Raw genomic sequence first — 26,978 nt, 5'->3', positions numbered from 1 at the left:
GCCTTGAAACAATCATCAAATGTAGTTGTGACTGACTTTTTTTTTTACCTCTGCTTCCTTTGGAAGCTGCTGCATTAGAAATTTGCTTATGCCAATAAAACTTTCAGTTTAAATCAACAGCTTTCTGTGTTGGCTGTACCTATGCAAGTTTGTTCCACTAGACTTCACAGTGTCTATGAAAAATTCAGTATGCTTATTTCCACACATGAGAATGATTGATTGGTAGATATTTTGATAAGTCTGCTCTACCATGAGGTTTTTAGAAACAGATTTGTACATCTTCATATCTATACAAAGATATTACCTAAAAACCCTCCCCAACAGAAGTCGTTTGGTTAACTATCAACTGTTTATTATAGATCTATTTCCAAAGTTATTTTTTCTTTATTTTATTTCTGTAAATTTATGGTTGATCAGTCTGTAGTTTCAATGAATAACTTAATTGAAATAAGAGCACCATTGATAAGAAAAATACCAGAAATATTGCTCATTGTTCAAGAAGAGAGTAATGATCTCTAATAATTTCTACAAAAAATTAAGTTCTTTCTTGTATTTTATTCCTCAGTGTTTCTTGCATACACTTGACAAACTTTTGTGTATTTTGTTTCAATATCAGCTGTTCCACTCTATTCAGAGAACATGTATGGAGTTGCTGAAAGCAATTGAACTGTATCAAAAAAGGATTTGTTGTAAGTATGCTCAAACACAGTAGTTAAAATGATAAGAATGTCTGCATTATGGAATCATTTAACAAGTGAAAAGGTAAAAATGAAAGTGGGGAATTAGTAGTTTCATACTATTCAAAAGTAAAGATAATGTTCCTTGCAGACAGCTGAATGCAGATTTGCTTTTTTTTTGAAGATTTCCCAGTTCTGAAGTTTTATATGTTGATATAATGCAGTGATAACAATAATGGCTGGAGAAAGCGTTCTTTAACTTCTTTAATTTTTTTTTCCCCTTACTTGGTTGGCTTTTGTAAATTCAGAAATACGTTGTCTAGAAATCATATCTCCTTTCTAAACTGTTTTAGTGTTTTGTCTTTTTTGTTAATCAGGATTGCTGATGAAGAATTTTTGGCTTATTACTGTTTTATAATTAAGTAATGCACGCTATTATGGTGAATTTGATAATGCTGACTTGATTGTAACAAGCGTTCAGTAATTAGTGACAGTCATTAGTTAGAGATGGGGGGGACCTAATTTGGGAAGTTTCAAACAGAATGTTGTATTAAATGTCCTCTAAAGGTTCTCTGCAGCCAATATTATTTGATTTCTGGCCTGAAGAAGAGACTCCAGCTCTGAAGTCATCTTCCAATTTACTGTCTTTTGTTGAATGTTACCCATATTTTGTTAAGCCTTTCATTTTTCTTTATCCAAAGAAAGTCAGAGATAATGTTTCAGAATCAGGAGGTAAAATGAAATACAGAATAGTAGTGTATAGAGTTCAAGAAGTAGCAGGTGAAATCTGTGATGCAAAGATTTGCATCAGATGCAGATGCGCATCTTCTACCAAAGTGTGCTGAGTCTGCATTGGAGTTGACTGTCAACATTTTGAAAAATGTCAAGAGGATTCAAGAGATCTTCTTTCGTTGTTTTAGGCCATTCTCCCTCTCGATAGTGGGTTGAAATTGGTATTATAGGAGATAGCCACTTTAGAAGACAAAGAGATAAGGGCATCATGAAATGTTTTTGTAAGGTTCTTCAAGATCCAGGGTCCCAGTTTAGAAGTATTCAACAAATCAGTGTAAAATCACTTCATCTTCTTTTTTAAGAAATGATCAGTTACTTTGAGGTAGATGTATTTCAGATAGTTGAAATACATTGTTTGAATTGTATAGAATGTTAAAGTTGCCAAGTAATCTTGCAAAGTAATTTGAAAGTAAATGTTCTTTAAAATGAAGTGCTGTATTTTTCATGTGGAATTTTATGTAGTCAAGCATGAAAAACGATGAGCAAGTAAAAAGCAAGTGAATGAATTTTGGTTAGTACAACTTGGAATTAGCTTCAATAAAAGTATGCTACCAAAGATCAGCTGAGGCAGTCCAAGTGGTAAAAAAGAATTAAAAACCAGCCTACCAAACCAGACATCCCAAAAAAGCCAACACTGAAGGATACTGCAATCAAGATAGCCATTTTTGTAATATAACCAACCTATTTTTTATTTTTTTTTTAAGAAAGAAATAGCACGTTTTTCCTGTTCTCTTTTGGTGCTGGTGGAATTTTGTGATTCTTGTTAAGTGTATCAGCAAATGTCTCAAATGAATCAGATCTTCTGTTTACTAAATGTGGGAATGCTGTGAAATTATTTATTTTTGCTTTGCTGCTTGGACTTAGAGTGACTTAAGCTGTTTGATGTTAGGCCAGTTTTAAAGCTGTTAGGAGCCAATTAAATAACATATTTGACAACTCATTTATTTTTTGTTAGTTCTGTCTCAGGAAGAAAATGAATTGGGAAAATTTCTTCGATCACAGGGTTCTCAGGATAAAACAAGAGCAGGAAAAATGATGCAAGCTACAGGAAAGGCCCTCTGCTTTTCTTCTCAGCAAAGGTACATTGCTGTCTGATTTACAAAGTACTTGTGATAGTGGTAGTTGATTCACCATTGGCATAATTCATTTGTCCATTTGAAATATTTCAGGAACCAGTTGATAGGAGAATTATTGACAGAATCTGCTGTAGTATTGGCAATATTAGTGGCTTCTTGAATTTTGCGTGATACTGCTTTTTGTCAGACCTGCTGTGTCTGTATCTCCAGATCCCCTGCCTGTGCCTGTTCAGCTCAGTAGTTCTAAAGCTGTACTGGAGCATCTCCACGGCCTCTCCAGCAGTAGGGTTGTAAAGGAGCTGATGTCTGGTTCCTCTCCTGCTTGGTGGCAGTTGTTACTCTGCAGAGAAATGCCACAGCAGGCTCACTGTGGAGGTGTCTGGGTCCTGCAAGGGAGGAAATGAGTAAAGGAATACTTTTTTCTGAGCCATTGAGTCTCATACCTCGACTAGACAGAGGAGAAAGGAGGAGTGTGAATGCCATCTCCTGTTTGAACTTTACACTAAAGTCCCCCCGAGAGAAGATCCTAGATCTCTACAGAGCTCGTGCAGCTTGTGTAGGAGCTAGTAAAAGGTAAGGAATCCAGGGGGACACGCTAACTAACACCTGCTGTTAATCAGAGCCCTTGATGTCTCACTCACCCACTGTTTGCTCTAGGAGTTTAAAAGTAACAGTACCTGATAGCATTATAAGTATTGTGATGCTCTTTTTAACAGCATTAGGACTATGAAAGCATGAAGTTCACCATCACTCACAAAACAAAGTTCTATTCCATTACATTTTACAGGAATTGGGGGGGGGGGGGGGGGGGGGAGAGCACTGAGAATTTCCTATGTTTACTTTGGGCTGGAGTCTGGTCATTAGCACCTCCAGTAACAGCCATGACTGGGATCTTTAAGACATATGTAAAACACCTTTGAGCAAAAGCGCTGATGACTTGCTTCTTTATGAAGCTTAACCGTTAATAGAAATCTCAGTGCATATCTACATAAACTAAATTTTCCTTTGGATATCCAGGTAAGAATCTGTGGAATGAGAAAAAATGTAGTGGAAAAGAACAAGTCACAATAAATTCACATATTTTTATAGCTCTTGCTCAATGCATTTTTAAGGCATCTTTTACAATAAGTTCACATAAAAATAAACCCATTTGTCTTTCTTCTCTTGAGCTATCCTCAAACTCTTGTTGAAGTTGGGACTGCTTTTATTTATGTTTGATGCTCATAGCTAGCTCCATAGCTGGAGATCAAGAAGACCTTTCTCGGGTTACTGGAGGTGAAATTAGGAATTCTCTTATGCCCAGGGACTTCCTACCACATTAAACTAACTCTGTGCTGGTGTGGAACTGACTGAACCCATTCCAGTGAGGTGCTGCTAGAAACCAAGAGGAAAGCAGAAGCAGCAGGAGGAAGCAAAGCAAAAGGAGTAATCCTGTCTAGTTTTGAGATCCCATTAGTAGCTGAAGTGATGGCATAGTGAGGACAACAGTGTCCCCTACTGCCTTTCCCAAGTGTGGTTGCCAGAAGAAACATTTAGGAAAACATCTAAATCCTTTCAAAAGGTAAATGTCCTTCAAAGGAATTGTTGCAATTCCAAAAAAAAAAAAAAAAAAAAAAAAAAGGAAAAAACTCAGATATCTGGAAGATGACTTCCACTTAATGGAAGTGCTTTTTGTGATGTTTAACATAACAATTCTGATACATCTGTGATATTTTTCCAGTAATAAATTACCTTGGGTATGTTTTTATAGTTGTTAAATGAAACTTGTGAAGAGGAATGGTAATAACATACAAGTGGCTTGTCAAAATAAAATACATAGGTGCAGTAGAAGAGGTTTCTTTTCCACTCATGTGTAATTGAAAAGTCGCTGTTTGAACAGAACGGTTGCGAACACAATACTCATGCAAAATTTATTCTGTTTCATGTTGACCTCCAACCATGTTGAAAAATCGTCTGGACATACACTAGCACTTAAGTGAGCTGTGTTGGCTGTGTGTGTTTTTTTGAGTGCTAGTAAACTGTCAGGAGTTGGATATATGTTTAACATACTCCTCTCCTTCTTCTCTTTCCCTCGTGCCTTCCCCCCAGATTAGCACTCCGTACTCCTCTCAGTAGATTATATCAAGAAGTGGAGACTTTCAGATACAGGGCCATCTCAGACACGTGGCTGACAGTGAACAGAATGGAACAGTATCGGACTGAATACAGAGGAGCTCTACTCTGGATGAAAGATGTGTCTCAGGAGCTGGATCCAGATCTTTATAAGCAGATGGAAAAGTTCAGGAAGGTATGAAGTTTCCTCTAGTTTCCTAGAAGGGGTTGCCTAATGAATGACAATGAAGCATGGGTTTGATTCTTCCAAGGAGGGCATAATTGAGAAGCAGTAGGGATGCCATTTATCCTAACTAATCTGTTCTGTGTGGGCTGTAAGGAAAGGCATTTTTAGTAGTATATTCAACTTCAGCATATATTTTTACAGTTTAGATAATATATATTTTTGAAGAAGGTTGTCTAATTTTGAATTTTGTGGTGGTGCCTGAATGACTAATGGAAGAAGATATGTCTGCTGTCAGAGGGGGAAGGGAACATTGATTTTTGCAACTAAAAAAAGAATTAACAGAAGTGCTCTACTATCTGTTGCTAAATTTTGAGGGCAGTTAAAGACCAACATTTGCAAAATTCACTATTGTTGGATTTTGGGGGGGAGTTGCAAATCTGGAATTTATTTTTAGGTTCCTTATGCAGTTCTGCTAAACACTAAAACTGCTAAGGAGGCACTCTACATAAATAATCTTGATTCAGTGTCACTCAAGTTTGCTAAACTCCTCCCCTCCCAAAAGACTTGCAAAATCACAAGTCTTAAGTGGTAGTCTGCAGTTTTCCCACCAGGTAAGAGTATAGCATTTATTTGGGCTGATCCTGTGACAGTTCAGGAATGCTCATGAGACCTTCATATTTCTAGTGAGACCCTAGAGCAGAGTTTGTTAAAAGTATGTAATGTTCACAGTTGGCTGTTCATACATGCTGGCTATAAGGAAGACTTAGGATCATAGGTATAACCTAGTGGCACATGCTTTGAGTAAAGGCAGTAAAAAAATTTACAGAAATTGTGTCATAATTGAAAGCAGGGGTCTAATAACAGAAATTGTATTAAAGTGTACAAGTATGCATATGGCTTAGAGATGGGTAATGTATAAAGGAGAAAACCCTGTTGATTGATGGCTTAAGCAGTCTGTAACTGAAAGGGTTGGAAGATGAAAGATATATAATTGGGGATTTTAAAAGCTTGAATAAACCATCCTAAAGGAAAGGACTGGCATGAATCTGACTATGCCATTTTTTGTAAACCAAAGTGGTGACAAATAGCAATTAAGAAAAGGGATGGAACAAATAGTACCCCAGCTGGTCATCTAATCTTTACTTAATGCCTCAGTGCAGGGTATTCCTGTAAGTCTTGTGGCACCAGACATGTATTTTATTATGCCCTATGGCAAATGTTTGTAATGGCAAGTTCTTGCAGGTAAAATAATTGGTATGGTCTTGGCCTCAGCTGATTGCTTATGTATAATATTTGATTTATTAGGAAAACACTTAAAAATGGAATGTTAGAATGAATAAAGCAATACTGGCAATGGTCATAGAAGACTGATTTATAGCTTTCTTGCAAAACAAATGCTATGGAAAGCATAAATTACATAAATGGAAAAGTAATTAAAATAACATGTTTTGTACAGTGAGCTGCTGTAGGTAAAAACTTAGGTGTGAAATTTCAGCCATCTTGGGTTGCTGTTCTTCAAGGTCAGCAAAAAAAAAAGTTGGTTTTTTTTTTAAGTTCTTACAAAATTTAGTAGCAAAAATGTAGAAATACTAAGTATTTTAAATATTTCTAGGCCTGAAATAAGTTACATTCTAACTTATATAAACTTATATAAAAAAATAAAAGTAGATTCTACAATTCTGTAGCATGACCTCAAATAGTTAAAAAAACCAAACTTGAAAGTCTTTTGAGCATTTCTCCAAGTGGCTGTCAACTGAAAACCTTTCAGTTCACATTGTAATGCAGAGAACAAAAAGCTCTACTTTTTGTAGCCAACAAAGTAAAGAAATGCCCCTGCAATCCACTTCCCCACATATCCCATCTGTGCAACAGGCATATCAAACTAGTCTTTGAAGATTTAATACTTGAAGACCAAGTACACTTTCCCTTTTTGAATCTGGGAAAAAAAAAAACCACTGAAATAAAATCCTCGAGCATAATGTTCCTAGATGGCTGTTGCTGAGCAAGATCTAAGTTTGTTTTTAGTGCTTTACAAAAATTAGTGGTGGATACTGTAGTCCTAAATAATTTAAGTAGACAAGTTTTTATTGTCTTTTTTTTTTTCTATTTTTGCTTGCAGATCTTAATTGGGCCATAGTGTGGCAGTGTAATGCTGAGGTTTTAGTACTTATTTTGGTTCTGTAACAACAACTTAAGAAGTCGTGCTAGTTTTGTGTTGAGAAAGATGTTATAATTATTTGTGTAAGGTTTTTGGTTCTTAAATATGCCATTGCCAGAGAGAAGTGTTTTGAGCTGGAGCTGCATATTGAGTGATACACCACCAAGTAGTTATTGAAGCTGATCCCGTCAGAGCACTTGAAAGAAAGTTTTCTTCAGACTTCAGATTGTAAAAATCCAAAGTATTACTTTAGTAAACGGGGTTTTTTTATTTCAAGCAAACAGTGCTGGTTTAACAATCTTTAATGCACCTAGTGCATCAGTAGTATTTATATCATTTAGTTAAAGGACTGTTTTTCAAGTCTGTAGCCTTTTATAATGTAATCCTTAATGTATCATTATGTATACAGATATGGTACTTGTTTTTGGAGACCAAAGTTAAATCAATCCAGATGGGTTTTCATACCTTCCCTCAGAATAGCTCGGGCTAAAAGATCAATAGTTGAGTCAGTATTTTCAGAGCTGATAAAATCTGAGTTAAAACACTGACATTTTTGTAGCTCTCTTTCAAAACAATGAGGTACTTGAAAGAATTTTCTAATGCTGTTCTTAAGGCGTCAGTCTAAGTATGCAAGACCTAGCAACACTACTCCTTTCAGAGTGTCTCAGAGCACTGCAGAGCAGCCTTTTTACATTGTTGTTTGAAGATATCTATGTAATTGTAGCTACTTGAGTCAAACTAAGGAAATAGGTATTTACTTTTCCCTGCAGAGTTCTATAAATGCTAAGTAACTTCTTTTTTTTTTCCTTTTAGCAGTTTTTATGAACAGTCCAGTGCTGTTCTGGTTACAGAGGTCTTCCATCCCAAGTTCAGAGTTTGAAGTGTTCCTTGAGAGCATCTAAACAGTGCTGTGATATTTAGAAGAATTTTAATGAGTTAATAACTGTTTAACAAATTCTCCACCCTGATCACATTTTTAAGGTTCTTAAATCTAGTGTCTTTTATCCGTCTGGAGACTGTACACTATAACATGAACTGTGCTGTGATGTTGTAAAAATGTAGACCAAATGATCCCAGTGCTGGTGTCCTTCTTCCAGCTCTGAAAATGTTAAGCTTTTCCATGCATTTTCCGAGCAGGAATGCCACAGTGTGTAGTGGTAGGCTATGATGCCAGGCAGCAGCCTTCCATGTGCAGCCCACAGGAGCACAGGAGGGACTGCTGTTTAATTCTACTTGCCTGTGCTATCTCAGATGCATATACAATTCAATATACACTTTCTCATCAAACCTATACATTTCAGTGCCATCCCTAACAAGTAAAAAGTGAGAGCTGAAAAAAATTGCCATGCTGACCTTTAGGCTAACTATGAGAAAATTACATCTGTGGCATGATAGGTTGTTTATCATGCTACACTGATAAAGCAGGTTAATCCTTTCTATATTTGTTTTTCGCTTCCATTGTTCTTGTACTCCTCTGCATCCCCTTCATTCTGAGGCTTGAACCAAAGCTGGAATATCTTTGTAAATACCCAGTGGCTATGCTGGGCTCCCTGAGACAGGCTGCACTGCATCTTAGTGCCCAGTCACCTTAGTCACCTGTTGCTTTGCATGCAGCTGTTGAGAAACTTGCAAGCTTGCAGCTGAGTTGTTTGGATACAGTTTATCTCCAGTTCTTTTTAGTTGTAGCCCTTTATATACTTGAAACAAAATAAATACCCTTAGGCGGCATTTAAAGATAAATCTGACAAGAGAAGAAGGAAAGTTCAACAAGAAGAACTCGTAATGACATAACGATAACTTAAACTGTTGTTGTTATAAATGTACCAATATAGGGAGTAGCTGATCTGTGAAAGCTTTCCTTGCATATCTTTTATTTTTTATAAGTTAGAACTTGTGTGGACAGCCGGGAAGTAATGAAGATATGAGTAAATCTGTTGAATAAAAGGCCAGAAGGGAAACACTGAAGTGTAAGTATTCATTGTAAAGGTTGCAGCAAGTATAGATAAGATACCTCTGCTGCAGCCTTTCAGGAAGACTCAGGACCTACATCTCTGTTCCCCTGCTGTCCCTTTGCCTGTTACCACTGCCTGGCATGAGGGCATTTTGGCTTGTGTGATGATGAAGGTGCTGTACCATGTTACAGCACCATCTGCTACTCCCCTGTCCATCAGCTGCAAACACCCCAGCAAGCCTAAAGGCACTGTGGAAATGTGCTGGAGTATTGTTTTAATTTTTTTTAATTCTCTGTTACTTTTGAAAACTCTTGGAGAGTTGAGAAAATGCAAAAAGCCTAGGAAAGGAGTAAAAACAAATATGATGCTGATCTTTGAAATAAGAACAGACTTAGCAGTTGCCATCCTTGGAAAGTAAATTTCAGTTTCTGGTAAAAATAAAATGAAAATGAAATCTGTAGGCATTTAGAAGCTAGCAAACTGAAGAGTGAGTAAAAACACAGGTTTATAAATAACATTACATGTTGGGATTTTTTATATTTTTGCCTTTTTAGTCAAACTATTCATTTAATGGAAAACAAATTGCAAATCTAGATTGTTGCATTTCCTTATGAGTGATTACTGGAAAAGCAAATTTAACTTTAGTAGAAAAATACGAGCTCTCAGGAGGTGAGAGTTGAGAATGTTGGCCAAGGAACACTAAACAAAGTTTCAGAGTATCATAGAATTTAAAGATGGAAAGTAACTTAAAGATCAACTAAACTCTCTTTCTGCCAGGACAAAGTTGTGCATCTGTAATATATTTTCCAAGTGTTCTTCTATATCTAATAAATATAATTCATTTGAGGGTGACCCTCTTAGAAATTCGCGGTGGTGTTTGTTGGTCATGTTCTAGTTCAATTATTAAAAGCCAACCAAGAGAAAATGTGCTAATGCTATTTACATCTGCAGATGATATTGAGCTGGAAAGTCTTTTGGTTTTCCAAGCAGCAAAGTACACCAGCATCTTAAAGAAAAATGTCTTTGGCCATGGCAGTCACAATGGTGTAAATAATAGACTCTAAGTTGTCATAGTTACAAATAGCAGTGTAACTGATGGATGTTTAGAGCCAGCTAGGGTAGTCACTGTTGACCAACCTTAGGTTTTAAAAATTAACAAAAATAATTTTAAAAAAAAATTTCAAACAGTAGTCATCTCTGTTTCATTTTAGGTAATACTTCCCCAGTAAATTTCAACTTCATGTGAAAAACTTAAAGCACATTTATCTTGAGGTGATGATAATACAGGCCCCTGCATGTGAGAGGGCACATGTTGGTGTTTGTGCTCTGGAGGTGTCAGAATGATCTGAGTTGCTTTAGTAGACCGTATGCTGGATATGAGATGTGTGGCACTGTAATGCGAAAAAAGAATGGTGGCTTTCGTAATACCTGTTAGGAATCTGAGACAGTAAAACCTATCACATTTATAGATATGATTTTTATCACTTTTGGTTCAAAATCTTAGTTTAAAAAAAAAGGCCCCACCCCTTCTCTTCGCTGATTTGGATTCCTGCTTCTGCTCTCTAGAAGAATAGGCGAGCTTCCAGGAGATGCAGTAATACTGTCTGCAAGGTAGCTGTGTCCCCTAAAATTAGTAAGATGGTGTCAAAATGCACTCTGAGATCCACATCTTAGTGTAGCAATGTGATGGCAGAGATAGAGATAACAGCCTGCTCTTACGATACGTTGATAAGCAACACCTACACATATCACTTCTTGTGACATGCCTGTGCCATCAAGACTAGGTTTGGTTTCATTGTGGTAGGGAATAGCAGCTAGACTATGGGTTTTGAAGTCATTTTTTGGTTTAGTATGAAAGTATATGGTGTTGGAAATGCTAAATTTCATGATTTACCTAGAAATCAGGGTAGCAAAAAACAAAGCACACTAAAAAGTGCTCTTCAATCAAAATTGTAGTTATTGCTTTGTCATTATTTTCTGTCCTTGAAAAAGCAGATGGAGTTCCAGTGCTGAGCATGTTTTCATTGCGGAGTTTCTGCTATAATGTTCTTTCCAGGTTCTCCAATCTTGTATTTAGTAACATTAAGTGGAGAAACCAAAACATTGCAAGATATTTCACATACAAAATGCTCAAGCACTTTAAGGCAGTTAGGAAAGATGTACCTCTTTTGAAAACATGACCTTTAGCAAAAATGTTCTTCACAGTAAAAGAGTTTTATAGTCTTATAACTTTAAATTACCATTTCAAGTACCATTTGTAAGACTCGGAGTACATAATGATACAAAAATCAATTATTTTCTGAAGCCATTTCATGTATATTAAATATCACTGATGATTGTTACTGGGTTAAAAGCAAAACAACATGTGATGGAGATGCCCTTTTAAAAGCATAATAAGAGTATGCCACTTAAAAATAGAAACAGACTTCTTGGAACAGATTACATCATCTTTAGAGGTATTGCTTGTAGAATATGGTTGCTTCCAGACATTAATGCTTGCCCTTGAGAAATGGTTCATCATCTGTTCAGTTATTTTTAAGAAAGAGGAGTTTGAGGTGAGAGTCAGAAAAATGGCTGTAAAGTACAATAAAATTAAGTGCTAGACTACAGATACAATGTAGTTTTTTAACAACTTTGTTTCATATAACCTTGCTGAAATCCAAAAAAGGTAGATTTGGGTTATTTGTACATTTTCAGACTTGTATTTTTTTTGTGAAAAGGTAGGCAGACACATCCTAAAAATTTCTGTTCACTTAAAGAGCAGAATATAAAATGTTTCCACAGAGTACAGTGAATATTCTAAAAAAAAATTGGTGATTTAAATCAGTAGTCTTAACTTCTATTTAATAACTGGTTTTGGTCCCAGTATTAAAAAGTGTCTCTCAAACATAGTGGGATAAAAATTAAGCTCCAAGAATTTTCTCATGTCTAATAATTATAGAAATGTGTAAATATTAAATTTAATATTGGATTTAAAAAAAAAATCTAGAAACAACTGAACACTATTTTCTGAAACATTATGCTGAAAATGGGAAAGAAAAGATGATTGCCTAGACAATTTCTGTTGCTCACATGAAAACTCAAACCCTGCAAGTTGGTCTATGTGGGCAAAGCCTGTTACCCATGAGGATCATTTTGTGAAATCAGAACCTAAATGAAGTGTAAAAAATATGACCAGAGTAGGTTGTGAAAAGAGAAATGAGATTTGGAAAATTCCCTCAGCCTTAATAATCTGAAAAGTCTAGGAGGATAGCTAAAGGAATATTTTTTAAAAATAAATGAAATACAGATGTGACTGAACTAAGAGAATTCTGCAGAAGCGAAGAATAAACAGGAAGGGGAATACAGCTGTTGGGGAAAACACTGTTTACACAAGAGAACCAAGTTTTTCTATGGTCACCACTGCCCAGGAATTCTTCTTATACTTTCCTAAAATGCTTGGGCACATGCATAATGTAGTCCATCTGCTTTACTTCATAAGGCCTTTGCTGTTCAGTTGTATGTTGCATAGGCTCTGAATGATTAAAAAGATGCTATGTTTGATTTCTCTCCTTCACATAATGAAATCAAATTAGATAGGATTAAAAAAACCCCAGCAAACAAAAGGTACTGTTCTAACCAAAAAAATGGCAAATATACCACCATCTCTGATTCAGAGTTCTGCCTTGAACCCTGCTTAGATTTCAAATGTTTTGTCTGTAATAGCACACTGTGAAGTCTGAAGAGCACCACAAAAAGATTTGGGGTTTTTTGTTATAAATTTGTACTCTTTCAGAGTTTGTATCTTGACAAAACATAATTAAATTGTTTTGAGGGAAACAATGAATGCTTATTGATATATTAAATGCCAACCAGGAATAGCAATAACAATGCATGGGATTATGTACAACAGCCTTTGTGTTACGAGTGAATCATAATTATTAGTGGGTGCCATTTTGTATTTCATGCTGGAAGGTTAAATAGAAAATGAAACACAAATCCTCAACTTACAGGACTTCTACTCCTGCATTAGCCCTGTGAACACAGTGGCTTTGCACTCAGGACAGTGAGAGCATCTGGAGACTGGATATTAAAGGAACTTGGTAATCATGTTGATTTTGTTAAAGGTATCTTTCTTAAACTGTTGGTGTCATATCTAGCTAGGATTTGCAACGTGTGTCAGTGCCATTCCCTGGCAGTTTGTACATCTGTTCATCCCACTGCTCTTTGCAGTGGCTAAGGGGATCATGCAGGCCAGCTCACTGTTTTCGGTGCTTTCAATGGAGATATTGTTACTGCACCTGAATTTGAGCTTTTCAAGTCCCTTTACCACTCCTTCCATCTGCCTGCTCAGAGGGGACACAGATTCAATAACAATCTTGCTCAGGCCTTGAAGAATTTCATTGGGATGCAAAGAAATTAAAAATCTGAATTATATTTTTTCACTATGAGGACACTGTACCTAAAGGAGTCAAGAAGAGCTCCAAATTACTTGCATTATCTGAGATAAAGTGGACTGTATATTTACAAATGAACACAGTCATGGGCATAGTAGACATGTTAGTTTTATGCTATATTACAATTTTCTTTACATCACCTCTCTGGTCTTTCAGTGTTCAAAAGCAGTAATTACCCATCTCAGTTTCCTGCAGGGGCTGACTAATTGCTGCCCACTTGCTGGCATTCCCCCCTGTACCATTTGTGGCAACCATCCTTTGCTCTCAGGTTCTCTAGTATGATTAACACAATTGAGTTTTGATAACTCAGCAATTCTCAGCACTTTTAAATCTAAATCCAGGTTATGCCTGCTTTAGAGCTATATGTGGCCTTTCAAACCTGAAAGATCATGTTATTTCTGGTTTTGCCATTTATCTTGGTTGGCCTGCTTCTTGCTACAAATCTTTGCAATAATTTTTATCGACTCATAGACTTTGATCATACTAGTAAAATGTGGCTCTTTGTTTTCAAACTACAGTTAGTTATTTGCACCTATGCAAAGAACTGTTGGATTTTTATCAACTCTCTTATAGTCATATCAGGAGAGGAGAGTTCAGGAGTTCTAAGTTTTCAGGACCAAATTCTTCCCTAAAGAGGATGTGTGTCCATGCATGAAAATATGCACCTGTTTGCAGATCAGGAGGGATTACACTGTGGTGGTGATGACTCATGTCTGCAGACTGACAGATGCATGCTCCCTACTAGAAGTACATTTGGGCTTCGTAATGTAAAAGTCTATCTCCAAACTCTGAAATAATGCTGTCTAGATGAATGTCACTCTGCATTCAATTTAAGAGTCTGCTGATCATGAATATTTTCTTTGTATGTCCTTGCTTCAAGGTCCCTGTTAGCATCAACAAGTGTTTTTTGGTCTTTTTTCCTTTCAGCCTAGTAAACCACTTGTTGTGGGTTGGACTAATACTGAAACTTGTTACCAACAGAAAGCTGAGGCATGTATTTAAAAGGCTTCTTAAAGTAGAAAAAAGCAGATGTTTTAACAAGGCTAGAAGCTATATATTTATTGCCTTCCTTTCATTTAAATTGTCATTTCATGTTTGTTCCCTTTAAAAAATAATTTGCATATTGATCCAAGATGTAAAAATTAATACAATGGCTGTGAGGAAGCCATCCATATTAATAGCTTCAGGAGCTATGGTGTGTTCTCTGCTCATGATAATCTGAGAGTAGCCAGGAGATGAAAGCTCTGAGAAGTGGAGCTGCTTTCATACAGTTTATTCCTGTAATGACCCTGTGTGAATGAGTTGGGAGGAGAGCCTGTATGCACTCCAGCTCTCAGCTGTCACATATCTCACTGCATTAAAACTCTCTCCTTTGATACAGTTTGAAGTTAAACATATTGACGATAAGTAGTTTGCATTTATACTGGATAAAATAGGAGGAGAGGCCTCGTGCAGCCAGCAGTAGTGTCAGCTGGGATGCTGCTGCTGGCTGTATCCCTTTATTTCCCCCTGAACCTTTCTTGGGAACACAAGCTACAGCTTTTTGGATCAAAGCTGCTGAGGCCAGGTTCTATCCTGCATAAAGTGTGGACACATTCTTTTGAAGTTGATTTATTTCTGCTCAAGCAGGAGATAGAAAAGTTGCTTGGCAACATGTAAGGACTATGGGGCTATGTATTTGAAGAGTGGGGGAAGATTTTTGGAAAGGAAAAGCCAGGAGTATGTATGACCTGTGTTCTGGGAAAGATGTATGGCTATGCAGAGATGCTGCTTTTCTGAAAGGGGATGCCTAGATGAAGCTGAACTCTGTGCAGAACTCTGTGTAAACACTCACTGCGTTTTGAGCATAGCATCTGTCTATTTAGCTTAAAAATGCATTTTCCCAAACTTAAATTGAAGTAAACCACTCTTAATTTGAAATAAGTCTTGTGTAAACGTGCTTAGCATCTGTTTAATTCAAAATTGTTGTTAAAACAGCTTAGTTAACCTGCAGAAAACTAACATATCTCCTCAATTTCTTGAGCGGTGAGCTCAAAAGCTCTTGAATGTTTTAAAATGGGGTGACTCAGGAATGGTTTTTTGCTTTGCCTGAATTTTTGTGTTGTGATGTGATCATAATTTCAATAATGACTCTTGAGTGCGGTTCTGAAAAATTGAAGAATGTTGTTGCTTTCATCTTCTTAAATTTGACACTTTCCTTCATTTTGCAGTAAATAGTGGTTGGAATTACAGAAGTGGTCCACATCATGTATTTGAGAATCAGTTCCATGCTGTATTTTATAGAAGTTTTTATTAAGCTGATGTATTTTGTTTTCTGTGACTATTTCTTTTTATATTTTGTTGTAATTGTTTTATTTTAAGCAATTGTATTCACATTCTGGGTCTGCATTGTGTGCTCTGTTCGTGAAAACTGTTGTGAGGCTTCAAGCTAAAGACTTTGTTGTCTGGTTTTTGACTGGATGAACTTGCTGGATTGTGGATGTAATTTTGATGAGGGCTGTGTCCAGCTGCTGGATAAGTGGAAAGGACTCTGCAGAGGCGTTGCTCTCCCCAAATGACACACTTTGTCTGCCTCCACTTGGCCATGCTAGAGGGGTAAAAATCAGGAAGGAGGAGGAAAATACTGCCTTAATTCCTGGTAATTCCTTAGAAAAAAACTTCAGAGGTTTTCTGTTGCTGTTGGGCTGTACCTTTCAACCTGTGGTGTTTGGCGTTTTTTTCCTATGAGGGGACTAAATTACTTTTTAATAATGGAGAAGGAAGTATATTTCTATTGCTTCAGGGCAGCTGTTCAGAATGTTGTTATTTAGTACAGAGCACTGTATTACTTGCCACAAATAGTTTTCATGTCTCAGGGAAATCTAATTTGGATGTAACAAAACTTTGCTGCTGCAAAGAGGTGTTTGGATCCATGTCTTTGCACTACTATAGTATTGACAGTAGGGAAGAAGATATGTCAAATTTGCATCAAAAAAGGTTAAAGCAGGCAAGGAATAAAACACATTCTCTTGAGACATCTAAAATTAGAACATCCTGTTAATTGAATAGCAGGACAACTTTTTTCATATAAATTTAGAGTACACGTAGTTGGGCCTGTTCTGATGAAATAACTAACCCAGAAGCACAGCTATTTCAACAATATTTATTTTTAGCAAACTACCCTCTAAAAAATAGAGGAAAAAAATTAGTTAGATATAGATTTTCCTACAGGTTTCATGTAGACAATAGCACTGTTTAGTATTCCAGCCCCCAACTAAATACCATGAGTAAATGTTTCACTTGGCAGACAGCGCTCTGGGACTTGACTGAAAAGAGGAGATTTGTGGTGGATACTGAAAAATAAGCTTGGACTGTCCAGGTGAATCCTGGTATATGTAGACTTTTACAGGGGAGTACAAAATTTTTTGGAAGGACTGAGATCTGATCTCTCTATACTGCAGTCATAATTGTAGAAATGTTGGAGCATCTCAAAATTGCCTCCACCCCTTCTCCAGGTGAAAAACTATGTGAATGTAAAGCTTACATTCTGTCATACAGTTATTGTATGTGAAGCATTTCCATGTGATTTCTATTAATTAAGCATGTTTGGGCATAGGCAGTACCTGAATGCACTCTGGCACCTCTAACAGTTACAAAATTGTGTAACTCATGATTCTGAATTTTTGCAGTAGAAAATCTGCAGTTACATAGGTGTTACATTGGAAAAGCTCATTTGAAGTATCTGTGCTGCCTTAGACCACAGAACAGAGAGTCTTTCTGGCATAAAATGGTGCTGCGCTGGTCTGAATCCAGCAGAGCAAACTCTCCAACTCCCCTTAACCTGTGAATGTCCCTCAGGTTACATTATTCTTCAGACAAAAATCCACTGTCTGTGCATCATCTTTCTTCACTGGTGTCCAATGGTAGCAACTAGGGAGCTGCATAAAGCAAATTCACAGTGGTGGTTTCTCTGAGTACTGTGACCAGTGGAGACATCACAGGACCTAGGGTTTGTTCTCCTGTAAAATTGTCCAGTTGCCTTTTGAACCAATATAAATTCTGGCCATCCCCAGTGCATGGCTGTGATCAAAGACCTGCCCTGCAGAGACAGATGTTGTGTAAAGAGCCCGTTGCCTTGCGTTGTGTTCAAATGGCTGGTTCAGTATAATGCCCTCTGGTTCCCATGTTGGCTGAAGTCTCATCTTTTACAAGTTTTGTATGTGTGGTATGATGACCTTCCATCATAATCCTCCTTACTCATTTTTTTTTCTGGCCTGGAAAACCCTAATCTATTGTTCTTTTTACAGAAACTAATTTACATATTTGGTCAGGTATTTTGTTGTTGCCTGCCTTTTTTTCCCCCATTGCTAAGCCTGAACTGACTGTGTTTGCAGATAAACGTGCCTTTGGTTTGAAGTAAAATACAGAGTGAGAAGTCATGTCCCTGTATAATATTTATGGAATCACATGCATAAAGTGTGAGGAGGTTCTCATTTTTCCCCATCCTTGAAGAGACACAAGAGAGTTGAAAAAGGTACATTATAAAACAGCAGGAATAAACACAAGGCTGGAAAGGAAGTGAGACAGTAGGAAAAAAAAGGAGAGAAAGGAGTAAGATAAATGTCTACGTGTTTACATAAAGGAGAGAAGGAGAGCTATTCAGTTTCTGTGATAGCCATCACTGAATATGTCAGAAGATGGCACAACCAGCCTTTGTTTTTTGGAGCGGAAAAAAGGAAGCATATTCAAGCCAGCCATAACCTTATATCCTCACAGGGTTCAGAGAATTGCTCACATCTGCTCACTGTCAGTGGTTGTGAAGTAAGCAGTTCTGGCCATGGCTTACTCATTACTACCAGGCTGGAGTTGTGTGGTGTGTGAGCCAACAGGCTGAAGGCATTAAAATTTTTACAGGCCAAATACAGAAAAACTGAAGAGGGAAATGTGGCATAAATGTGACACAAAGACCAAATTTCATATACTGCCAAAAAAAAAAAAATCCACAGAGAAGTCATGGTGCATATCCATGGCCTGATGTTTTGCTAGGTATTTGTATATCTTCGAGAAAAAAATCCTTTGTTGGGATTTTAAAATAATAGTAGTTAATTCAGTGTACCTAACAACATATTTTCTTACCCTAGATTGTTCTACTGCTGTTAAAGTAAAAAAAATGCAGCAAAGCTCATTAAGCACATTGCTCTTTAACATGGCATTCTCCTTGACCCAGACCATAGACATGGATTTCAAACAGGAAGAAAAACACATGCTTCTAACCCAAAGCAATGAGAGGATAATAACAGAGCTAGAAATTAGGGCAAAGTTACATAGGCAGGAGAAAATAAAAGCACAAGGCTCTGTGGTTAAAGAAGAGAACAGAGAATGGTAGTTGTACTTCATCTGTGATACATTTGTACCCTGAGCACAATGGTCTCACCTTCAGTGACTGGAGATACAAACAACAAAACAGTGTATGTTTGAAGTTCTAGATTAAAGAGTTCTTTTGTGTATTTAATCACAGTTTCATCTCTTTTATATATTTATTTCTTTTCTCCCAGCAGCAAAGTGCTAATTGCAGCTTTACAACTACAGTTGAAAGCTTTTTGCTGCAAGAGTGTTTGTGAAGGTCTTATGTAAAGATGTAGCTTAGCTGTTAGCCAGTGGTGTTTCTTGGTGCAGTGTGAGCAAGCGCAGATCACATTCCACATCTCTGGATTAAAAACCTGGAGAGGAGAGTATCAAAAAGTGTAAAATGTAATACAGGGACTAGGGGAAGCTACTTAGATGAGATGTTTCTAAATCAATCTGTCTCATTTAACAAAGACAAGATGAAAAAGTGGTTGGACCATGGTACATACATAAGCTGCTGAGGCTCCTCAGTCTGTTCATAAGGAGTTCATCAAGAATCACGGTGTGGAAGCTTATACTGAATGAATTAAAAGGGTAAATAAGCACACATTCAAACACAATTATTAGCAATAAAGGAAATATTTTTCCGGACATCATTTAGGTTAGGGTTTATCAAACAGAGCTTCAGACATGTGCTATGTAGATGTCTACACCTAAATTGATCAACAAGAATTTCCTGTAGAGTGGAGAGAAACAGAGTAATATGAAGTGAACTGCAGGTGTCAGTTGTTTGTGTTTGCTAGATCTCCATCCACTAACACAGGCCACAAGGTAACAAGGTGAATGTCAAGGCCTGAGCTAGGCACACCTAGCATACCTTTGTGGAAGGCATGCCTGAGGGTAAGGCAGGAGTAGTATTTTGTGATGTTCATCTGCTGATTTGTACTGCCTGTAACGTCTCTGATGAAATACATAGCAACTGTCTAGCAAGGCTTTTCTGGAAAACCTGTGGAGCTTCCCAAAGCTGTATTAGGTATGAATGACCAAGGTGTGTACTCAGGGACAAATTCTGGTAAAAACTGAGCAAAAATAGTAATGACAATTTTGAAGAGTCATAATGGCTCTTCTCAAGAACTGCCATGGACCATGTCCTATTAGGACATTTGAAAATCACAAAATTGGAGAAAATATGATACACTTTTTGGTGCTTCCTGGAGTTTAACATTTTGTCATCCACAGATACCAAATTTCTCTAATGAAATGTTTTTAACATACTAAAAAAAAGTAAATGAATATAAATTGTAAAAAATGTTTGAATGACAAAGTTTGCATGAAAGCTTCTGGGTTTGGAAGAATAACATTTTGGTTATAATGTGACTTTTTTAGTATTTTTTATCTCTATTTTTCTTCATTGTAGCATAAGGAGAGCAAAATACATGTTTAATTTATGGAGATTTGATGGTTCTGACTAGAATCAGTCAAAAATGTCCATATTAAATGAAAGAACCTTTTAATCAACTTACACTGACTTTATGGTCATTCTGTGTGTTGATAGTTTGTTTCATATTGAGTTGCCAGGCAGAGAAACATGATCTGGTCCCAGTACATACAGTGAAATGCAGCTACTGTTACACTCATCCATGTTAAGCTGAGTTTGTCTATATGCTGTTATGGAGAAATATAGCATTGCTTCTGCCTTTTTCCTTTTTTTTTTTTCCTTAATTATCTTTAGCACTCTTCTTCTGTTGCTTGCACTGAATTCCAGAACTGTCATGAGCAATTAAATCTAAAATCTCTGAGTAATTATGGAAGGTAATTTTCTAGTAGGTATTTGCAATTATTTCAGTTGGCACTGATTTCATTGGATTATGTTGGATATCGCTGTGTTTTAGTGGAATATTTTATTTTTTCCTCACCATGAACGTTTCAGCCATTAGAAAAAAGCCATTAGCTTAAGAGTATTTGTGTTGTCTTTTATCTTGTGATAGACTTGCCTTTTTCATGTCTGTATATAATGAGAGATTTCTACCACTTCAGGACATCAGAAAGTTGTATCATCTTCCTTTCTAGAATCTTTCTCTCTTGCAGTGCAACTGACCTAATACATCTTTAATTCAGCTTTCACTTACCTGCTGTCTTTCCACATGAATTTGCCAATATATTTAAGCTACCTCACAACAGGACATTACATTTTTTACAGCTGTTTCAGTGTTATTTGCTTGTACTGCTGTAGCAACTGGGTATCTGAGTCATAGGCAGCAGCTCCACTCCACTAGTTTTGCATAGGAAAAGAAGGCAGGAGTCTGTACAGCAGGTGTGCCTGCAGTTTTTCCTTTCCTCTCCTCACACAGGCATAACTGCTTTTTCAAAGCTGACATACCAGTTCTTTTATGGCAGAAAGGCAGACAGTACTTTCCATAGAATCATAGAATGGTTTGGGTTGGAAGGGATCTTAAAGATCATTAGTTCACCCCTTTGTCATGGGCAGGGACACCTACCATAGAAGGTGTTTGGTTGTTTCCAGAGTGAGACTGGTAGGCTTGCAATGGTAATTAAGTCCTTTATATGATTTGCAACATGACTACAAATTTCCTTAATCAAGCTTAATAGAATGAGGTGCATAGGGCTTTTGCACAAGCACAGAAAATTATCATTAAGTCCAAAATGGCAAATTTAAGAAATGTATTACTGGAACTTGTTCTGCTCTAAAATTATCTTAATTCAAATTTCAAGAATAGTTTAATTTCTTGAACAAATGTGATGTACATCTGCTCAGCTTCAGACTTGAAGATATAATTTGGATCTGTTTATACTGTCCAAGTAGTTTTCCCTTTTAGCTAGACATGGCTCACTTAAAAAATTCCATCTCCTAAAATTAATTTCTACCAGTGTTTCTCATCAGATCATAAATGAAGATTTTAATAACCAGGGTAGAAGCAGACAAACAGAAGTATGCCCACTCTTCTTGAACCATTGTTTTTATGTGTTATTCTTAAAAAATGATGGAGCAGAGATTAATGAATGCAGTAAATGCTATTCCAACCCAAGGGAACAGTTGAGTCAAAGTATAGTCTGCTAAATGCAGAATATATCAAAGCACGCGGAAACCAGGTGTCATACTGCGCAAGGCATTGGAATTCCTTACATTGTACGTGGAAAAGTTTAGTTACAGGCATTATTTTGCATTAAAAATTACCTTTTCTGTTCTCTGACTGCACATTATCAATCTTGAATTTAAAAGAAAAGGAAACATAAACCGGTAAGTACTTAGTTATGCTCATGTGAAAGTGTAATGGGTGCTCCTTATCAAAACACCACTCAAGCTATGAAATTACTAGAATCTGTGGGAACTGAGGGTCTAGTTCCTTGTGTTTTCCGTGCCATATGCAGAAATGCTGTAAGTTGTGCTCTATGGTAAATACTCGGTCCTCAAACTACAGTTTGATTTCATTTTCATGTAGTCTTTACAGCGATCAGGTATGCCAGAAGGTGCTGTACTTATTTAACACAAAGATTTGCGCTGATTCCATCTGCTGGTAGAGTTTACCAAAAGCCCCGAGCAGGAAGGTTTGCTATATTCCAGGCATTTTTCCCTCTTGATTTACTTACCCCCTCCTTCCAGCCTATACACACACTGTGCATGCTTTTCAGATCGAGTAAGTGAGAGGTTGGGTGACAAATTAGACTAAAAGCATCTGTTTCTCCTTCTATGCTGGAAATGCTGAGACAAAAATATACTGTGTGTAAAGTGAGTTAGTGCATTTATCCGACATAATTTTGGAGATGATGCTTCACTAGTTGAATTGTCCCTGAAATTAGTCTACTACTGAAAACAAATTTTGCATTTTATAGGAGACTAAAAGAAAGTAGTAACACAGATGTACTGTAGACAACATATAAAGACTCCTTGAAAGCACATGACAAATCTGTAGTTTAGTAACTGAACATATTGAATAGAGTTTTTTAACTGGGTCTGAGCATTATTTTTTTTTTTAATGTTAGCATGCTTGAAGATTAGAATTTTTCTGTTCAAATAAGGATTTCCAGCATACCTGCTGAAAAGTAGCTCTGTGGAGAAGGACCTGGGGGTACTGGTGGACTACAAGCTATCCATGAGCCAGCGGTGCCCTTGTGGCCAAGAAGGCCAGTGGTATTCTGGCATTCACTAAGATGAGCATTGCCAGCAGGTCGAGGGAGATGGTCCTGCGTGTCTACTCTGCCCTAGTGACACCACACCTGGAGTGCTGTGTCCAGTTCTGGGCTCCTCGGTGGAAAAGAGACAAGGAGCTGCTGGACTGGGTCCAGTGGAGGGTGACAAAGATGATTTACGGACTGGAGCATCTCTCTTATGGGGAAAGGCTGAGGGATCTGGGCCTGTTCAGATTCTGGAAGAGAAGACTGAGAAAGGACCTTGTCAATGTCTCTAAGTATCTGAAGAGAGAGTGCCAAAAGGAAGGACCAGGCTCTTCTCAGTGGTGCCAAGCAACAGGACAAAAGGCAACAGGCAGAAACTGATGCACAGGAAGTTCCACCTGAACATGAGGGAGAATTGTGCAGGTGACCACGCTATGGAACAGATTGTCCAGAGAGGCTGTGGAGTCTCCATCACTGGAGATATCAAGAAGTGCCTGGACACACTCCTGTACCATGTGGTCTGGGATGGCCCTGTTTGAGCAGAGACGTTGAACCAGAGGACCCACTGTGATCCCTTCCAACCTGATCCATTTTGTGATAGTTTAAGAAACTCTGTTAGCAAATATTTGCCCTTAGAGTCAAGCATTCTAGAATCTGACTTTTGAGCCCCCAGGATTTAGGATTGTAGCATTTCTTTATTTACTTATATATTTCAGTCCTTTGAAATTATTTCAGGTTTATCTGGCATCTTGTAGTTTATCAAGCTGTTGATTGAATAAGATACTGCTTTCCAAATTTCTGTTTTCTGTGTGCTCTCTGTGAATATTGTACTTAGGTGTTTGCATTGGGAAATTAAAAGCAGGTTGTTCTAGGTTGCTGCTTAGAAAAAGACAGAGTAATAATCCTTTATGTCAAGAGTACCGTAAGATTTTCTTGTATAGTGTAAATCTCACATCCAGCACCTTTAATTTCAGATGCTTAGAAGCTTGTTTGTCATCAAATAATTCAAGTTGTATTTGGATCAGGGCAGTTGTCCTAGGGTCAGGAAAATCCTGACAGTTTTCAGACCAGGATTTTCGAGAACTTTTATATGTTCAGCTTTAATAAACTTAAATATATGAATAAAAATTTGCAGGACTGAGACCACAGTGAGGTCCTGTTTCTCATGTCTTAAAGAGTAATTGCAGAGAAAGGAGAAGATTAGTATGTATTATATGAGCTTTCCCTAGAGTAGAAAACCAAAGGTTCATTCTGATGACTTGTGTGGTATTAAGTAGATTGTGTAAGCACTTTGTGAGCACTAAGCTTTTACACCTAATTCCTGAAGCCAACAAGTAATCTTAAAAGATGTCTAATAATAATTTCAATTGAAAATTCATTTATTGGCACAGATAAAAAGCAAAAGGTCATGCTGATGTAGCATGTGGTGTTCTTTCTTGGTTATCCTGCACTGCTGCTGAAAAAAGGAGAATGCTTCTGCTCAATCAACTTTCAATATATCAAAAAACCTAAAAGCATCCTTAATTTAATAGTTTTCATAGTATCACATCTTTCCTGGTTGGCAAGAGAAACGTGTAGCATTTGATAACGCAGCATTAAGTATCTTGAATCATCCATAGGAACATGATAAAAATAAGGGGTTGTGTTCCACATTGTGTTGTAGATCACCTCTTTCTTTTTATGAATGTTTTAGCTTTTAAAAGAGACACTAATTACGTGTTCAGTGAAGATAAATGCCAACCTTGTTCTTTGCTAAATGTCCCTGAAGAATGTATGCAGGAAGACCGCAACTCAAACTTTACAGGTGCTTTTGTTCTATCGATTTTTTTCTCCTTTCTTAAAGAGTTGGAGTAGGAATTCATGATTATATTTAGTTGTACTTCTTTTCTTTTAACTTGTGGCTCACCATCTCTGATAGATGGTGAACTATTATTCTTTGCTTACTTGGACTTTCAGTCTACAAAGCCACAGCTCTTCTTACTGTGCTTTCACCAGTGCTGTGATATAATGAGTAGGAAAGGGATTCTGATCTCAGCTGTACCATTGTAAAATATAGTTATATATGTGACACATTTACATCACTAGAATTTCTCTGGATTTTCATGGCTGTAACTGAGATTCGTTTTTTCAAAGCCCTCCAACATCTCTTACTTAATTCCCTACCCATTGCAGCGATTCTTTATGGCAAAAGATGTGCGTAATCCCGTATTTGGATTTCGGTTATAAGTTCCTTTTTGCACAGGCCCATGATTTCCTTCACAACTCTCCTTTTCACACTAAAGTTGTAACTGTGCTCTCAGGCACTTAAAGCTAAAGCAAACAGAGGACTTGAGGACCTAACACAGGACAAATGTCTTTATCCAGCACTGGATAAAGCTTCTACATTCCTCCTGCCGCTGCTCCTATCTTCCTCTGTTGCTGCTCAGTTTTGGAGGTTCATAAGCTCTTTACGTATGTGCTGTTTTGACTAGGCAGCTGTGCTTTTCACAAAGTACTGTACTTCATAGTAGATATCTTGGCAGTAGCTATTGCTTGCTTTTTATGTCATGGCTTAGCATTTGTCATGCTTGCCTAAGAAGTGGAAGCCATTGGGGCAATTTCCTCTTTCCTGAGGAAATTCAAATCTGTCTCTACCTCACTAAAACATCTCCTAACTACCTAAGAAGTCTTCCATCTTCTGGAGACCCCTTCTTGTTTTTGAACTCTTCGACATGCAAAGATGATGAGCAAGACAACATCAGTGAGATGTTCTACTCACGTGGTTAGAGCACTGGATCCAGTCAGAAGTTTCAGTTGTAGTTATTATTACCAGAGCTCATTGATTGCTTGGTGTAATATGTGGAGTTGTCTTGGAAGACTTCCTCTTCTGGATGAATGCAGTAACCACAAAGCTATTTTGTAAAGGTAGAGTAGCTCTGCTCTTTACTACAATAAGAAAAAGTGTTCGAGTTTTTTTTCTTTGGCATCATCCTTTTCTGTTACTAAAATCTCACGTGTAAGATTCTGCATTTATGAGAGATTTTGAGTTGTGGTAGTTTCTTCCTTACGAACAGATTAGGCTGATGTGCAGTATAGCTTATGCAGAGCTGATCTGATCAGTGAAATAAAGTTGTCATGGGTCCAGCAATCCAAGAGTCCCACAATTTGTATGAGTAGGTTATCTGGTGAATTTGTGGTGCAGATCTTTGGCTGTTTTCCTGCCTGGTTGGAGGTCTTGTATACTCTGGGTTTGGGAAAATAAGATTAGAAGTACAGTAACCGTAATGTTTCAGATTGCATTGTGAGATGTATGTATTTGTTCTTATTGCACAAGGAGCTTGCTGCAAAGTTCCAGATTCACTTCTGAAGATCAGGAGCATACATGTTTGTCAAATCTCTGATTGAGTTTGCATATTCTGGACAAAATGAGTTTACTCTTGGAATTAGGCCACAAAAGGAAAGAAATGTATAATTTACTACAGTAGTTTGTTTTCACGGTAAAACATTTCATTTTTTGGGTAAATATTTTAACTGTGAAAGAGTAATAGGACATTCATGATGTTTTGTGGTTGGAGTGTTTCCCATTTCATTGGAAGAAAACTATAACAAAACGTGTTTACAGAATTTAAACAAATTTCTTTCATTAATATAGTATTTGGGTAGTGTGCAGAGCTGTCACAAAAATGGGAACTCCTGGGTATGAAATGCCCACATCATCCTTCTACCATGATACAAAATCATGTCAATGTTGTTGTCAAGCATATACAGTTTGTGGAACAGGGTGTTATACATGTACTTAAGGTACATTTTTATGTACTTAACAGGTGGTAGAAGAAGAGTTTGAAAAACAAAAACTTTTTGAAACTGAAATTGTTAATTGGTAGGAAAAAGGGACTTGATATTTTTCCGATAGCAATAAACAGGAAAGGCGCTCCCATTTTAGAAGGAAAACTTTAATGAGTGAAATTTTTGTAGCAGGTCAAAGATATTGAAGTGCTATATCATTGCAGATAAGACTTTAAAGTTTGTCAGCATGATTTGTCTCTTACTATAGGTACATGGAAATGTCTCTGACTGTGCACCTGTATATTATGTAGTAAACTTTTAGCTACAAATTTGTTGGTTGGCCTTTGAATTTGTCATTCTTGAAAGAGATACCAATATAAGTATG

General features: G+C 37.1%; 1 protein-coding gene across 4 annotated transcripts in view; it reads left to right on the top strand.

The window, feature by feature from the left end:
- Positions 1 to 26,978, top strand: part of ICA1 (islet cell autoantigen 1) — a gene marked incomplete at its 3' end in the record, with an annotated part of 68,881 nt that overhangs the window by 16,446 nt on the left and 25,457 nt on the right. For 2 of the 4 annotated variants that reach the window (XM_082293079.1, XM_082293078.1), the window contains exons 5-7: positions 617 to 689; positions 2,425 to 2,548; positions 4,634 to 4,832. In XM_082293079.1, coding sequence (XP_082149205.1) covers positions 617 to 689; positions 2,425 to 2,548; positions 4,634 to 4,832 — 396 coding nt within the window. Of the gene's footprint in view, positions 1 to 616; positions 690 to 2,424; positions 2,549 to 4,633; positions 4,839 to 24,527; positions 24,633 to 26,978 lie in introns of those variants that run through there. The other 2 variants (XM_082293081.1, XM_082293080.1) reach the window with 2 other exon arrangements.

Source organism: Coloeus monedula (assembly GCF_965178545.1).
Source record: "Coloeus monedula genome assembly, chromosome: 1".
NCBI lineage: Eukaryota > Metazoa > Chordata > Aves > Passeriformes > Corvidae > Coloeus > Coloeus monedula.
Note: the sequence above shows the minus strand (reverse complement) of the source record. Positions and strands in the feature narration are given on the sequence as shown.